A 15,193-nucleotide genomic window follows, 5' to 3' on the forward strand; every position below is an offset into this window, starting at 1 on the left:
GCGATTAGCACATTTTAAGACTCTGAATGTTAATAGGAGCTAAATGAAAATTTTCTCCTGTCTGCTCTCCATTACGCTGACGGCTGTCAGAGGAACAGAGGCGGGGAAAGCTGTCGGGGAAGCTGCGCTCACCCGGATCATCAGCACGGCTTTCCTGATGTCGCGGATGCCGTCGTACACCAGCCGGGAGGCGTCGATGAACTCGTTCTCGTCCATGGGCTGGGCAGGGTCGGAGCTCAGCGCTTCCACCGCAGCCTCCACTTGCTCCGTGAAGCGCGGCATGACTGCACCCAGAGCACAAAGCTGGTCAGTCCCACCCCGAGCCACTCTCTGCTTCCCACTCCTGCCTTGCTCTTAACTGTCCTGGAAGCCGTGCAGTCCTTCCATTGAAATCACAACATTTGGTACAGGTGGTGAAGTCTTAATCCAGCTCTGTTACTGCTTACACTGCTGCTCTTCAGTGTTTTCCCCTTGGACAGACCCTTCTAATGGACAAGGAGAAAACACCTGGGGAAGCTCTTAGAAACTATGGGATAAAATATTAATTGTTTGTTTGATGTTCCCTGCAGATTTACATAATTTTTTTTGGGGGGAAAAAAAAGTCATGCTACCATCAGGAAACTCAAGTTTAAGAAGCACTGGAAGGGGGCAGGTTGCAGTGCTGCATTTCAGTGAGTCATGGTGCCCCAGGAAGAACATGCCAGAACCAGTTAGAGTCTGCTGTTTCTTCAGTGTCACCCTTGATTCCTCATCAAAATAATTAAAGCAAAACCAGAAACGAGTAGCTAGCACTGAAACAGCCAGAATCACCCCTCACCCTTATGGATGTCACCAGTAGTTCACAGGGAACACCCTGATTAGGTGTTTGTGTGTGGGGCATTACAACCTTTAATGCTCTTCCAGCAGCTGTAAAGATACTTTACAAAATTTACCCTAATTATTACCCTAAATTTATTCTGCTGGGGGAATGTGATCTTCCTTCTGGACCCTGAACAGCTGCAGAGCCTGGTTCAATACTCCAAGATGAGCACAGCACAACTTCCAAGTCTTCACTCACATCTGGGACTCATTCCCGGTGTTTTTGCTTCCCACAGCCCAGTCCATGACAGCGAGCACACTCAGGGACACCTTGTGCACAGCTGAGCTTTGAGCCAGTCAACACAGCAAAATCACACTTCTCACTTTGCAACAGTTTTGCCAACAACTCCCACTAATTTGCATTACAGCAAATTGAGTCTTTAACAGATTTCACAGGTACACGGGTACCCAGCTGCCCACAGGCTTTCAGGCAACAGCAATTCAGGGCTCCTGGGAGTGAGCGACCCTTACCTGTGTTGGACAGTAACTTGGTTGCTTCCAGCACCTTCTCAGTGTACACTCCGGGTTCGTAGTTGTCCATCTCCGAGGTGACCACGTGAATGACCCGGGCAGCGCGGCCCCGGATCGCGCCGGCCGTGCGGTCTAAGCCATCCACGTCTTTTTCTTGGAGAGCGATGACGCATTTGTTTACATCTTCTAAAATGTGATTCTCTGGAGGTAAAAGAAGGAGGATTTAGATGGCAATGTCTTTTCTGTCGCAGTCATCAGCACGGCAATTGCTCAGGGTGGGACCTGCTCTATAGAAGCTCCATGGAGATGCTGTCAGGCATTAATGTGAAGGTCACTACAACAAGCAAAGAGCTGTGCTTCCACAGGAGGTGTCAAAAAAACACCAATCCATTCACCAGCTGGCCTCCAAACATCCTGCCCTGTTTGTACTTCATTTTACCAACAGGAAAGCTGAGTAATTCTAAGCTCTCCCCTGGTTTCTTTCCATATTTCTCTCCTGGATTGCCCCAGCCCTTATTTCAAATACCTGCAAACCACTCCCCTGCCAGTGCACGTGGGGTGATGGGCAACTCCCCAGCACCACACCTACTCCCCTCAACACTCCAAGACTCTTGGTGCAGTTTCCAGCTTCCTCCAGTGTTTTCCTACCGCCACACACATTCCATTGGAGCACATTACACTGTGAGTTGCCCACTCCCATCTGAGACACGTCATGTATGCAGTGAATAATGTGGAAAGCATTCCAGCCACACAACACTCACTGACTGTTCAGAAAACAAACAAAAAAAAAAATAAAGGCAAGACCTCTGTTTGCAATTAGCTTTTTAAATATATATTTTCTGGTTTTGTAAAGATCATCGAGTCCAAGAAGCCCAAAATGGGAAAAACCCTCTAAGAGATTTCTGAAGATGCCTAAAGAAATTGGGATCTTTATTTGGGGAAACCTACCCTTACCCTTAAGATCTCCCAAACTATTATTATAGACTTCCAAACTCTGCTAGAGAACTCTTTAATGTACCAGGACTAATGTTTCAGTATCATCATCCAACACCAGCATTTGGGCTGCTGGGTAAGAAACCAACTTGGAAACATTTCTCCTCTGTCACTTAAAATAGTTTCCAGTGTTAATTACCACTGACTTAATCTTTCTACACTGCCAACCCATGCAAGTGGCTTTTATTCCCTCTGCAGGTAGTAAAAGAGCTATTTTGCAAGAGTTTATAAAGACAAGAAGCTCACGGTGTTGGCTGGGAGAGGATTTGGAGAAACTGCCTGAAAGGATTGCTGTGGGAAGTTATGCCTGATTTACATAAAATTAACACAGCCAGGTGCAATATTGCAATACTTCAGTAAGTAACCTGGGCAAAAATTACACTTGTGAAATCCCTCTGAAGCAACTCAGCCTGAGCAAGTTCAGCTGAGGGCAGAATGTGGCCCTGAGAGAGCAAAGAGCAGGTTCATTAGTGATTTGCCAAGTCAGTGAGCAGCACAGGAGCCACAGTGAGCACAGAGGGTATTTAAAGAAGAGACAGCCCTGGGAACTGCAGGAGCCCAAAGAAAAAGCTTTGGCGCCAGGCCAAAACATAGACTGTTTATTGCTTCAATTCCTAAACTAATACATTAAGCCACAGACCATTTAAAAGCCTCTTTGGATTATCCGAACTTTAATAAAAGGCATGGACAAAATGAAGGTGAATATTTAAATGTCTGCTGATCATTTAATGCCTTTTGCAGATGTGAAGTAACAGAAAGTCCCTTCTAGAGGGAGATAACCCACAGGGCAGCTTGCAAAGGGCCCAGGGAAGTGCAAGACTGTCAGGTCTATCTGCTCTGGAGATATTCTCCAGCTGGATGATAACAGATAAGATCTGACACTGTGCTGAGTCCTTGTAAATACACCCAGTGCTCCCATCCTACGGGCACACAGAGCATGGGTTCCCCACCAGCACCTCTGGGGATGGGAGAAGGCTGTCCCACATCCAAACCCCACTGTCCTCCTGCTGAGCAGGAGAAACTTCCCACAGCAACACCACACAGCACAGGCAACAGCAAAGGGATCTTGTCCCACCAAAATAGCTACAGGGAAAATGGTGTGGTTGGGCAACAAGGTAAAAGGAAAAGCATTTTTTCCATAGAAATGATTTTTAGACTAAACAAGGAAATATATTAACCTGTGAAAAGCTACAGAATAAAAAATCATCCACAAATGTCAATCCTCAATCCACGCCCACCAAACACCTTCCATCTCCACCCACCTCCACTTTAAAGGGATGAAGCAATGCTTTTCCAAACAACCCCAGCAGTCTGTGAGGGAGTCTGAGGGCTACAGGAGATCAAAATTAAGGAGCAACAATCGGGAGTTGAAGCCACAGATTCATAAATATAACTGTGTTTCTCTGCTGCACCTCCTGTGGAAAGTCTTAGAACCATTTCCATGCTGAACCTCTGCTGCCAAAGGGCACTGCAGGAGCCAGGCCAGGCAGCACATGGAACAAACTGGGGACTTCACATTCCTGCAAATACAGTGTTCATCCTGGCACTATTCACTGGGAGGCTCTTCAGAAAAAAAACAGTTCCACTGAGATGGGCAATCTGTGGCATAAACCTATGTCAGCAGCAGAGGAACAGAAGGCAGCAAATGGAATGGTTTTTTAAGAGGGTTTCAAAGGAGATTGAGGTAATTTCAGAACATTGAATTTGACAATTACATGGTGCTATCAGCAACTGCTCTAAAGAACAGAGATAGTGGGCACACCAACACACCCAGAGTGCTTTGGGAAGGTACTGGTAAGAGTGATAAGAATTACAGAAGGTACAGGAGAGCTTTGAAATGAGGAATAATGAAACAGGCAGAGACTGTGCAGTCAGGGAAGCAATGACTGACCAAGTGCATGGCAGAACTCTGCACGTTTACAAACAACATGAAGAGACAGAACGGGGAAAAAAAACCTCTTCACCATTTTTAGTACAAGTAGGGGCATCAAATGAAGCAAACAGGAGACAGTGCAAAACAAGGAGGTTCTTCACAGGGAGCACACTTCAGCTGTGAATCTTTGCACAGGATGATAGAGGTGCCAGCAGTTTAGTGGTCAAAAGAAGAACTAACACCAGCTTAAATGAGAAAAATCTGTCAAGGGCTGTTCAGGAGATAGCACCTCTGATGCTGGAGCTCCCTGAGCTGCACATCACTCATGGCTGGAAGCACACAGACATCTCTAGGGTACAGGGCTCCTGTGCCATCCACCTCCCACCCTGACAGTGAGCCTCCCCCAGACCCTGCCCTAACGCAACAGGGCCCTTCTGCTGCTGTACCTGTGAAAGTGCTGTCACCTGCAAGCTCACCTGCAGCACTGTGCACTGGTGCATCCTTCTTCCATGATGTTCTGCTGTTACCTAAACCCAGCATCTCTTTCATCAAGCCTTTACTTGTGGATGATTGATACAATTCTGCGGCATGAGCTGAATGGTGAAGCCTTTACTTCAGCACACCACACAGTAGGGATGTGGGATGGCTTACATACATATTTATATATGCACACACTCATGCACTCACAAGAACTCCTTTAAATTCTGCTTACATCCCAGTTAGTAACTGATACAAACATCCTAATAACCCCAAACAGCACTTGATATAAATCATACCCACTATGACTTAATCCAAAGAGAAGTTCAGACTTCAAGCAGATGAATTGGAGTTGTGGCATTATATGGAAAACATTTATCAAAGTTCAAACAAATAATGTTTAAAAGAGTATTTATTGCTTTAATATTTTTCTACCATGTCTTCAATAACACAGAGATATAAATAATTACTGAATGTACTTGAATATCTGGAGTTGTCTCAAACTACATTTCCTTGGCTCCATTTTGGGTGGTGAGCACTCACTTGAGGTGAACTCTCATGAGTCAATGTGCCACCACCCCAGGAAAGAAACCTCTGCTTACTGCCAAGCTCCTGAGAGTACAGCCATGCAACAGATTTGGTCATTTAGCCAAAACCCCCAGTTCTGTTCTAACCTGCATCCCTGCAGAAGATGGGGTTGTCCTGCCCACAACTCACTTGAGTCTTGTGGTGCTAAACCTGGACAAGGAAAGTGATTTTGGCAGCTCCACACAGGCCGTGTTTGTATGGACACCCAGCTTTTCCTTCTCACATGTTTGTACACTTGTGGGAAAGCTTCAAGTGGAGCCTTGAACTTCAGCACACAATTCCCTCTGCACAGATTTCCCCAATCCAGGCTCCTCCAGCTGCTGCTGCCCAGTGAGCACACACAGATACAACGAGCTTGGACACTGAACTGCCCAAGAAGTTTATGCTCATTCATTGCAAAAAGGAATTTTATTGAGAGCCCAGGGAGCCACCATACAGTGTGTATGACAATGCAGGTGACTCATCACAGGAACACCACTTGGGCTTTTCTTTGGTTTTTCTTAAAAATAAAAAAAAAATATGATCTCTTAATTCAGGACCTTAATGTCTCATCTACATTTTCTATCTATGTTCACCTGGTCTTCTGACTCCACACATCTTCCTGTGAAATCACTCTTTACAACTGGAGGTTTTAGGTCACTTCAGATGCCCAAACCTGCTTGCACTATGGAAATTAGAATCCCAGCTTGCACTGGTGATTTGTGAACACTACTGCAGACACAATTCACATGGTTGCATCTCCATGTCCTCTGACTAGAGCACAATTAAAGGATGTGGAAATAAAAATGCCCCCATTATTTTTAGGTCACATTAGCTGATAGTGGATCTTTATCAAGATGCTGATAAAATGGATTACCTTGGCAAGTACTTTGCCAAATGTAATTATTAATCTATTATAATGATCCAATCTCTTTAAAGAACTCCTAAAACTTTACTAAAGCTGACATGGTATGAACAGTTTTATTTTAATTAACTTGTACAACCACGGTTTGATATTCAGTTTTGTTTACATGGCAGTCTAAGGTGACCTGAGGGATAATTTTTTCTGCTAGTTCCTACCTCTGACATAAACATGTTCTATTTCCCCCTGAGTTACTGGTGAGGCTTGTCTACAGCAGCTAAATGGCAATTCATCCTTAGTTCAGCCAGCAATTCCAAACCTTGGGACAGAAAGTGTCTTCTCCTTGAAACCAGATCTCCTGCTGTACTTCCACACCTTGCTGGGCACAAAGTGATCCCAGGTGAGATGTGACAACGCCATCCCTTCCAAAAGCCTCACAGACTCCAGAACACATGTCCAAACCACCCCTTTCCAGGACTAAGCTCTTTTAGGAGGATGATTATCTCTCAGGCTGGAGCCCTGATTACCTGACACAGCCAGGAAGTCATCGATGGAAGTGATGTCATCCACAGCATCTGTCAGCACACGGACTTGCCTCTCCCACTGCTCCTTGAACAGATCCATGTTCTCCTGAGCCAGTTTGCTTTGGGGTTTAGCAGCCAGAGCCAGTGCAGCATTGATGACCTGTAAAACACCTCTGGATTTTTAAAAACATATCCCAACAAAATTATTACCTCTTGTGTGTTTATCCAATGAACTCAGCAGCAGACAAAGGAAGTTTAATAAGTTTTGAGGAACTTGATGTTTAAACACAGAAGTGTTTAATTTTGTTGCTCTCACATCCAACTCATACCTGCTTCCACATTTATTATGGATACTTATTAGAAGCAAAATCTCTTGGCAAGTTTTCACAAGAGCTGGTTTCACCTGTCTTTAGCAGTTCGTGGTAACAAGGTGTTGCTTTCCCAGAGCAGGCTGCGTTGTTAAGTATTTTAGACAGGATGACATTTAGTACACTCAAGGCTGCATTTGCTACTTGCCAAAACCTCAGTAAAAAGGTCAAAAAAAGGATTAATCTTATACAGACTGAAGTAGAAACAATATGCAAATACCAAATTTTAGATAAATTTTGATTTATCACTTTTCCTTGAAGCTTTAATTTGGATCTTGCCAGTAATTGTTTTAATGACTTCTGATTTCTGCTGTGGCTGTAAGCAAGCCAGATAAGCCAGGGAAAAGGAGATGCTTCTTCTGAATATCCTCTCCTAATTTTCTTCAAACCCCAAAACCAGAATTTACACCAGATCCTAGTTTTTCTTAGCAGAACAAATGCTACAGGTGCTGCTGGGTCACAGAGCTTACACTGTGTCCATTAATTGGTCATTTAAACAACCACAAAAGCTCTTTGAATGTGGGGAGAAACCAAATCTCAACAGCCTGGTCCTGCTCTTGCTGCAGGAGAATGATCTGGAAAGGTGCCAGGTGCGAGGAGCCATTTGCAGTCGGAATGTGACAATCCCAGCCCTGCTCCCAAGCACCTGAGAGTCACAGCTAATTAACTCACAACTTCAAGGTGTCATTTTTCTTCTCCACTTTAGGACCGTATTAATTTCACAAACTTGTCGACCAAAACATGCAAGCACCAGATGTTCCTTCTTTTCCAAAATCTACTCTCTCTACCTGCTTCATTTACAAGTGTCACAAAGCATTTAAAAAAAAATATAACTCACTAAACATGGAAATGATGGTGATATCAAAGGTATGGAAGGGCACTGAATGAATCAGGCAGGAGGAGGAGGCTGCTTCACCCAAGGAATGGCAGGAGTTAGCAGTGACAGGAAAATCCACAGAAGGGCTGGGCTGCTCCCCACACTGCCTCTGGAGCTGGGGCTGCAGGTCTGGGTCACAAACCCAGCCCAGCTCTGTGGGTTTGGTGACAGTGACCAACACAAGCAGCAGTACCTGAGCCTGGTAGCATCTGCTCAGGGATACGTGGGGATGAACACACCTCTGACCCTTGCAGGAACGGCACTGTCCCTCTCCCAACCACCACCAAGGGCTTCTCTGCTGCTCCCCTTCCTCCAGCCAGTCCAGGGTCACACCTCTGTGGCACTGGCAGGAGTCAGGATGTCCCTTTGGAATATCCCTGCTGCCAGCCACAGTCCCTGCCACTCTGCCACTCTCACCCATGGAACTGAAAGTCCTGACAGCCCCCAGAAAGCCTTGCAACACCAAAAAAAAAAAAAAGATATTTAGAATTTTAAAATCAAATAGAAGTTTTAGATAGGCAAACGTCCTCAGCTGCTCGAGAGCCCTGATTTGCAGTCTAGCCACTGCCACCTCTGATCCCAGTCTGATGGATGTAATGAATTAACCACCTATCAATCAAAATCTAGATACCCAAGGTTTCATGAAGATGAATCTGAACAAGTGTCCTGCAAACAGGAGAGATAAACCAGACAATGCTCTGGAAATCTGCTCTCACTTCTATCCTGCAAGAAACTGTCACTACAGAGGCAGAGATGGTGGCGAGGCGATACCAAGGGTCAGGACATTTTCTCTGCTTTTCCCAACCTGCCTTGGCCCATATCAGATATAAAACATCCTGTAAGCACTGAGACAGGGCAGCATTAATGCTGCAGGAACATATGGCCTGGGCTCCTGCGAGATGTTTGTCTGGACACAGCAGCTGTCTGGACAATTAATCGTTGCCAACAGCGCATGTCAAGCCCAGATGCCCATGTTCAGCACCTCCCACGTCCCAGGTGATGGCAGAGCTGTCACATACAGGGCTCTGCAACTGCTCCACAGCCTCAAACTGTGTGTCCTCACCAAATCCAACCACAGGACGCACAGCATCACCCTCTTCTCAACAGGCAGCTTGTTGAACCAGAAAAGGTGCATTTTTTATATGTTACAGCAACAATGTATGGCCAAGGTGAATGTATTTTATAAAAATGATCAGGCAAAACCAGTGTTGATCTCCCTTATAGACAGACATTCCTGCAGTAGGGAAGCAGCCAGCAGTGCTGGAGATGAGGAAACCTGGTGGGAATATGAAAGGCTATCCATGGTCACCGTGGAGCTAAAGATAAACCTACAGCTCAGGAGAGCCCACAGGTGTAAGTGTGCTCAGGGAGAAATTCTGGGCAGCAGACACAGCTCAGCAGTACCTTTTTATAGCACACATTCCATATCTCCATGTGCAAACTGGCCACAACAGGCAGCTTTAGCAGGGGTGATAAAAGCCATCACTCTGTGGAGAGTTTAGCATTCAAGTGGGCAAATCATCCTGCACCTGTCTCACACCTCTGCTGAGGAAATGTCCCAGGGATCACTGACAGCACCCTGTACGTGATCTATTCCAGAGAATACACTCTGGTATCCAGCGCAGAGTGATTGATTTATTTCCCAACAGATGCTTAGAGAGACGTGGGAAAATGACAGGGATGCTGGATCTTAAATAGTCTGTGTATTTAGCAGGACTATGATCCCTTTATTATCTAAAAATAAACACTTTCAGGGGGAGGAAGAAACACTTTTTTGGGGGAAGGGATGGACCACAATACACTTTACTTCTCCAAAACACATAAAGCATTGGGCAATTATTTTAAAATATCAGTAACTCTCATAGGATGGAGACAGACAGAGTTAAAACCCCAGGAAGATCATCACTGGACTATCTGAAATGTAGCCACTTCCGTGTAAAACATTTGGCAATTTCAGGGAAATATTTTGTATTTCAGAGCTTTTCAAGATGCTGCCAGAGCACTGTGATCACAATGACTCACTGAAGTTGTACAAAGAAAAGAATCAAACAGGGACATTTTGAGCCTATCCAGAAGGAAATGAAGCATGGCAAGAAAACACACTATTTTTATCGGTGCTTTGTTTCATGTAGCAGTTGCAGTGTTGGAGTCAGACAGCTCCATGCTCCATGTCACACTTCCAGAGAGCTCCTTGGAACCTCTCCCCTGCACCTTTCAGCTTCCTGTGGCAGCAGCCAGGGCTTGCCAACACCTGGGGAAACTCAGCATTCCAAAGATTGGAATGGGTGTCTCAATCTGCACCTTGGGTCCTCTTCTCATCCTTTCCATGGGAACAAGCTGCTGCTGCTTTTCCCTGATTTTATGTTCCCTGTTGAAAGCAGAGATGTCAGAGCTGGTTGTGTCCTTCCCCCGTTGCAGGGCAGGGCTCCTCAAGGCTCCCTGCACTGACTCCTGCCTGGGTAACAACACTGCAGCTGCTTGGCCCAGAAGCTCTCTCAAAAAGCTCAGCTATTCTGGCCAGAAAATACCTCAACCTCAGATAAACCTGTGGGTAAATTACAGCCACTGCATCAGCCACAATTAATTCTTTTAGGCTAAATTTAGGATGGCTTCCAGCCTCAGCTTTATAGCACCCCAGCTGAAAGTCAGAGAGGCCAGAAGGAAGTTCTTCCATGTGGTGGTGTTCTTAGAAAGAACAATTTTGAATATTTGGCTGGCATGGCCAAAGGAAGAAACATTGCTTGGGAGAGGAAAACTATCACCCAGCTATTTGCACTACAATCCCAATATGTTGTATCTTACTCAGGGTCTGACCCACAGCCTTATCAGTGGATTTAAGCACTTTTTGATTTTTGCCTCAGTCCTTTCGATACGAAGCTTTTGCTCCTTCCAGGAGAATGCTCTTCCTGCAGCTGGTTTAGCTTTTCTTTGATTCCTAGGAGTTATTTTAGGATGTTACTGTGCCCCAACAAGGAGGAGTTTTCCAGTTTCAGAAGTGCTGAGGTGAACCTCCAGTCCTCTCCCTTCACTACACACCATTGCTTTACAACCAAAACATTTGCAGCTCCTGAATAACTCACTTGGGCTTGGGGTTTATATAAAGACCTTCACTCAATTTGGATAATGAGTTGTCAAGTAGCTCCGTGGCCTACACAGGCAGGATACTTTGCATTTGTAAAAAGAAAAAACAAATAAAACAAGCCCCCACCTAACAGCTCTCATCTCAGGGGCAGAGGAACATGTGGCACACAGACAGTGCCCCAGTGGGGATGTGAAATCAGTTTTACTCAGGAGTACGTGAAAAGAAGCCCATCAACCCTCTCTGTCCTTGCTCAGGTGGATTTTAATCCCATATTTCCCTGTAATAAAGAAAGCATGTCTTGCTTCCTGGCAGTTCATAAGAAGCTACTCATAATTTAACTTCACATATACAAGATGCCAGAGCTGCCTCCAGTGCTCACTGTGCTCATGCCCCTTCCCTGCTCCTCACTGTTTTGCTCCAAGTGTTCAAAATGTTTATGAGGAGGATGTTGAAGTCAGTCCCAGTTACATCCCAGCCAGGTTTGCATGCCCACATCCGTGTGTGCCAGCCCTCCATGTACTGGAGTACAGCAAAAAGCACTCTGCAGGCTCTGATGAGCTGAAATGCCTGGGAGCAAAACACACAGCAGATTGTTTTACACTCTCAGAAGTCCTAATGGCAGTGACCAGCAATGAACAGAGGCTGATGCACTGAAAGAGGAAGGAAAAGTTTCCTTTGATTTCCAGTTCTTTGTTCTCATGTACAAAAGGCATTTGAGCACTTCCCTGTCCTGTTATGCACAGAGCGACTGCAGGGATCTCTGCAGATATTTACTGACTTGTGGAAGTGCTGCAACTACCCACAGATTGACACTTTTACCAAGTAACTCAGAACCACAGAAAGGTCTGGGCTGGAAAGGACCTTAAAGCTAATCTCCTTCCAATGGCAGGGACACCTTTAACTAGATCAGGCTGCACTAAACCCCTGGTCCAACCCTAACCCTAATCCTTAACCCTAACCCTAACCCTAACCCTAACCCTAACCCATCCTGGCCTTGGGCACTTCCAGGGGCAGCCACAGCTGCTCTGGGCAGCCTGTGCCAGGGCCTGGACACCCTCATAGGGAACAATTCCTTCCCAGTATCCCATCTAACCCGGCCCTCTGGCACTGGGGCCCAATTCCTGATGCAGAGTCCCTCTCCAGTTGCCTTGCAGCCCCTTCAGATGCTAGCGGGGGCTCTGAAGTCTCCCCACAACCTTCTTTTCTCCAGGCTGAACATTCCCAGCTCTCCCAGCCTGGCTCCATAGGGGAGGTGCTCCAGTTCCCTCAGCACAAAGCCCTTGTCCAGCCCAGCATGTACTGCCACAGCAGTATTTGCTATTTGCTATAAAGCCTATATGCATACTGTGTATAGATAATTATCCTATCAACTTCCCCATCCATGAAGAAAGCATTTTCATTTGGAGCTGAGGACTGATTTTGTAGCACCAGTCCATGCAGAAGCTGCAAGAATTTTGGTACCATTTATCTTGCTCCATTTTAAATTTTACTGGCTTCAAATGTTGAAACTTTGGGGGTCCCATGGAATTTGTGTCTTTCCTGGAAGGTGTTCCACCACTGTGCTCCCCAGATCCTGTGCCTGTGATGAAACAAAGGGCCCTTACTCACTAACACACTTCCTTCTACTGAGCCAAATCCTGTTCTTGCTCTCCTCTTTTCCTCTTCTCTCTTCTTATTTTTATGCACCAGTAACTGTTTGAATTTCTAAAATTGTTGCTTTTCTGGTCAGCCTTGGCCTGTGCTGGCAGTTCTTCCCAGCAAGCCTGGATGATGCAAATCTGCAACCCAAGTGTTAAGTTTTTAATAAAAGCATTTCTATTCAATGCCAATAAAATGTTTCAAGCACCTGCAATTAAACAGTCTGGAGACAGATCTGCTCGTTAGAACATTCAAGAAATCTGACAGTCTTTCAAAGCGATGAAAAAAAGGTACAATTGTTTGATGTTAAATCCTTACTGCAAGAAAAATGAAGTTCTCTCCTTCTCCAACAGCCACCAGGAAATTGGTGGTGACTGGGGCCTCAAGGAGAACAGTCTGCTGGTCACGTGTGGGTTTGGTTGATTTGAGGGGTGGTCTGCAGGGTTTTTTTATTTCTCTAAGATATTCCAACTTTTAAACAAAAGTTCCTGGAACTCTCCATGGGATTCCTTCTGCTTTGGTATTTTGTCTCTGTGTCAGTAGGTGTGATCACATATGAGCCATCTGCCTCATCAGAAATCTATAAGCAGCAAATGGCTTTTCAAGCAGTTCAAAATTGGAATAGAATGATGTGAACAAGCAGTTATTAAAACAAGATGTTAATATGAGAAGAGCCAATTTATTTTTATTAAAAATGTAATTTAATCCAAGAATTCTCTGGAATCAGTCTGATGGGTGATGGGTGTGCGTGGCGAGCAATTCCAAGCACACTCCAGCAGGTATGGAGGGGGCTGGGAAGGACCTGTGCTCCCAGGTGCTGCCTGGGGGCTTTGGAGGATGAGCTCTTCGGGCTGGGGTGGAGAAACACACCCAGCCCTGCCTTTCATGGGCAACAGGTCCTGCGTGGCCTGGGCAGGTCTGTCCTGCAGCCACCTCCCAGGAGATGCTCAGTCTCCAGGGCTCCAGCTTTGGCTGGAAGAAACCAACACCCAGCCTGATAGGAACTCTACCCCACAGTTATTTCTTACACCTCTCAGCCTGACTGACTTTGGGTAGGAGTCTATAGATGAACTTCATGGAGACTGCAAAAACCAAGAAAAGCAATGTATGGCTGGTAAAAAAGGAGCTTGAGTGACAGCAGACTGTCACATCAAAAGGCTGGAGCAATTCCTCCTCTCAGGAGCTGGGCTGGGGCATTTTCACTGCTGGTTTCTAACACCGACAGCCTGTATGATCAGAAACATTCCAATGGTTTCAGCTCTCTTCCCAGGCGTCTTTAATGCAAAATGCTGCTACAAAACAGCCTTTGCAGGCTCCCAAAGCAAGTCCTTGTTGGAGCCAGAGCGCAGACGCCACAGCTGGGAGTGAGGATTCAGGTTTCTGAGTCGAGATAAACAAAACCTTTCCCTAATTCACCACTGGCAAGTCTGTGTTTAGTGAGAAAGCAAAGAAAACTTCCCCCCTGCTCTGTGAGGCAAAGACAGGCACAGGCAGCTATTCCAAGCGTTTTACAGCAGTAATTTTCCATTTCCATTACGAAAGACAGTTTAAGCATCTTTTTTTTAAATGTAATTGTAGTGATGGAGAACTTTGCTCCTTCATCTTAACCCCCTCCAGCCTGGCTTGATCTCAACACCCAGCTGAGGGAACTCCTGCGAGGTGCTGGACAAATCTGGTTCCTCCCACACAGAATTCCAGCAATTCTCAAAAGAAAGAATTCAGGCAGGCTGGTAAGTCAGGGCTTGAGGAAGAAAACACTGTGACCCACTGAAGCTGCCTTATTTCTGCCCTGTAAACCCAGACTAAACTCACCCAGCTGGCTACTCTGGCACAGCTCATCCCAACAGCTCCTCCTGCACCCTCGAAGGGAGCTTTAAATATCCCATTAAGTCTTCAACTTCACATTAATTCCTGTGCTAATTGGCTGGGGACCCACAAGCAGGAAGGATGATGATGTTACTCCTGAAGAAGAGCTGATTTCCAGTAACAACACCACGCTAAATAAATTGACTGCTTGTTTCTGTGGAGACCTTTTGATGAAAAATTTTCTGCATTTTCTTTTTTCTCAAAGAAAATTTTAAACCTGAGGAGGTTTGAACCCAAGGGCAACACTGGCAAGGACTGACTGCTTGTCAATACCAACAAAACTTCCAGGTTTTCCCCAGCCAGCTTGAAGAGTTGCATGTTCCTTCCTCCTACTGCCAGTTCAGCGGCCCCGATGGCAAGGGAGCGAATTACGGCTCTATTTGAGCTACAGCTTTTATAATTAACTCTACAGATTGATTTCTGCAGAAACCATTCTTTAACCAGGAATTCCCTACTCCCAGAATGGCTTCTACTCAGATAAACTATTTAAGAGGTTACCTGGCACTAAAGTGCATTACATTTCAGTTTCATCTTTCAAGCACAGCAATACTTTGAATTACATTTCATATATTGTGTTTCTGTGTGCTACTGATATCTTGACGTTTCTGGGACTATTGTAATTACTGATTGACTTGACTCATTCTGAATGCAGCATCTTCCTGGAAAAATACCACCTGAGCCAAAAAATATCCATCCAAAAACATATAGGGCATATATGTAATACTGGGTTTAACCTG

At 45.4% G+C, this 15,193-nt stretch overlaps 1 protein-coding gene across 2 annotated transcripts in view; it reads right to left on the reverse strand.

The window, feature by feature from the left end:
- CTNNA1 (catenin alpha 1) overlaps positions 1 to 15,193 on the reverse strand; it is a 116,930-nt gene that overhangs the window by 13,983 nt on the left and 87,754 nt on the right. For both annotated transcript variants that reach the window (XM_021544869.2, XM_021544870.3), the window contains 3 exons: positions 6,629 to 6,785; positions 1,330 to 1,530; positions 133 to 284 (listed from right to left, as the gene is read on the reverse strand). In XM_021544869.2, the coding sequence (XP_021400544.1) occupies positions 133 to 284; positions 1,330 to 1,530; positions 6,629 to 6,785 (510 nt within the window). The remainder of the gene's footprint in view (positions 1 to 132; positions 285 to 1,329; positions 1,531 to 6,628; positions 6,786 to 15,193) is intronic.

The sequence above is a fragment of the Lonchura striata genome, chromosome 15, assembly GCF_046129695.1.
Source record: "Lonchura striata isolate bLonStr1 chromosome 15, bLonStr1.mat, whole genome shotgun sequence".
Classification (NCBI taxonomy): domain Eukaryota; kingdom Metazoa; phylum Chordata; class Aves; order Passeriformes; family Estrildidae; genus Lonchura; species Lonchura striata.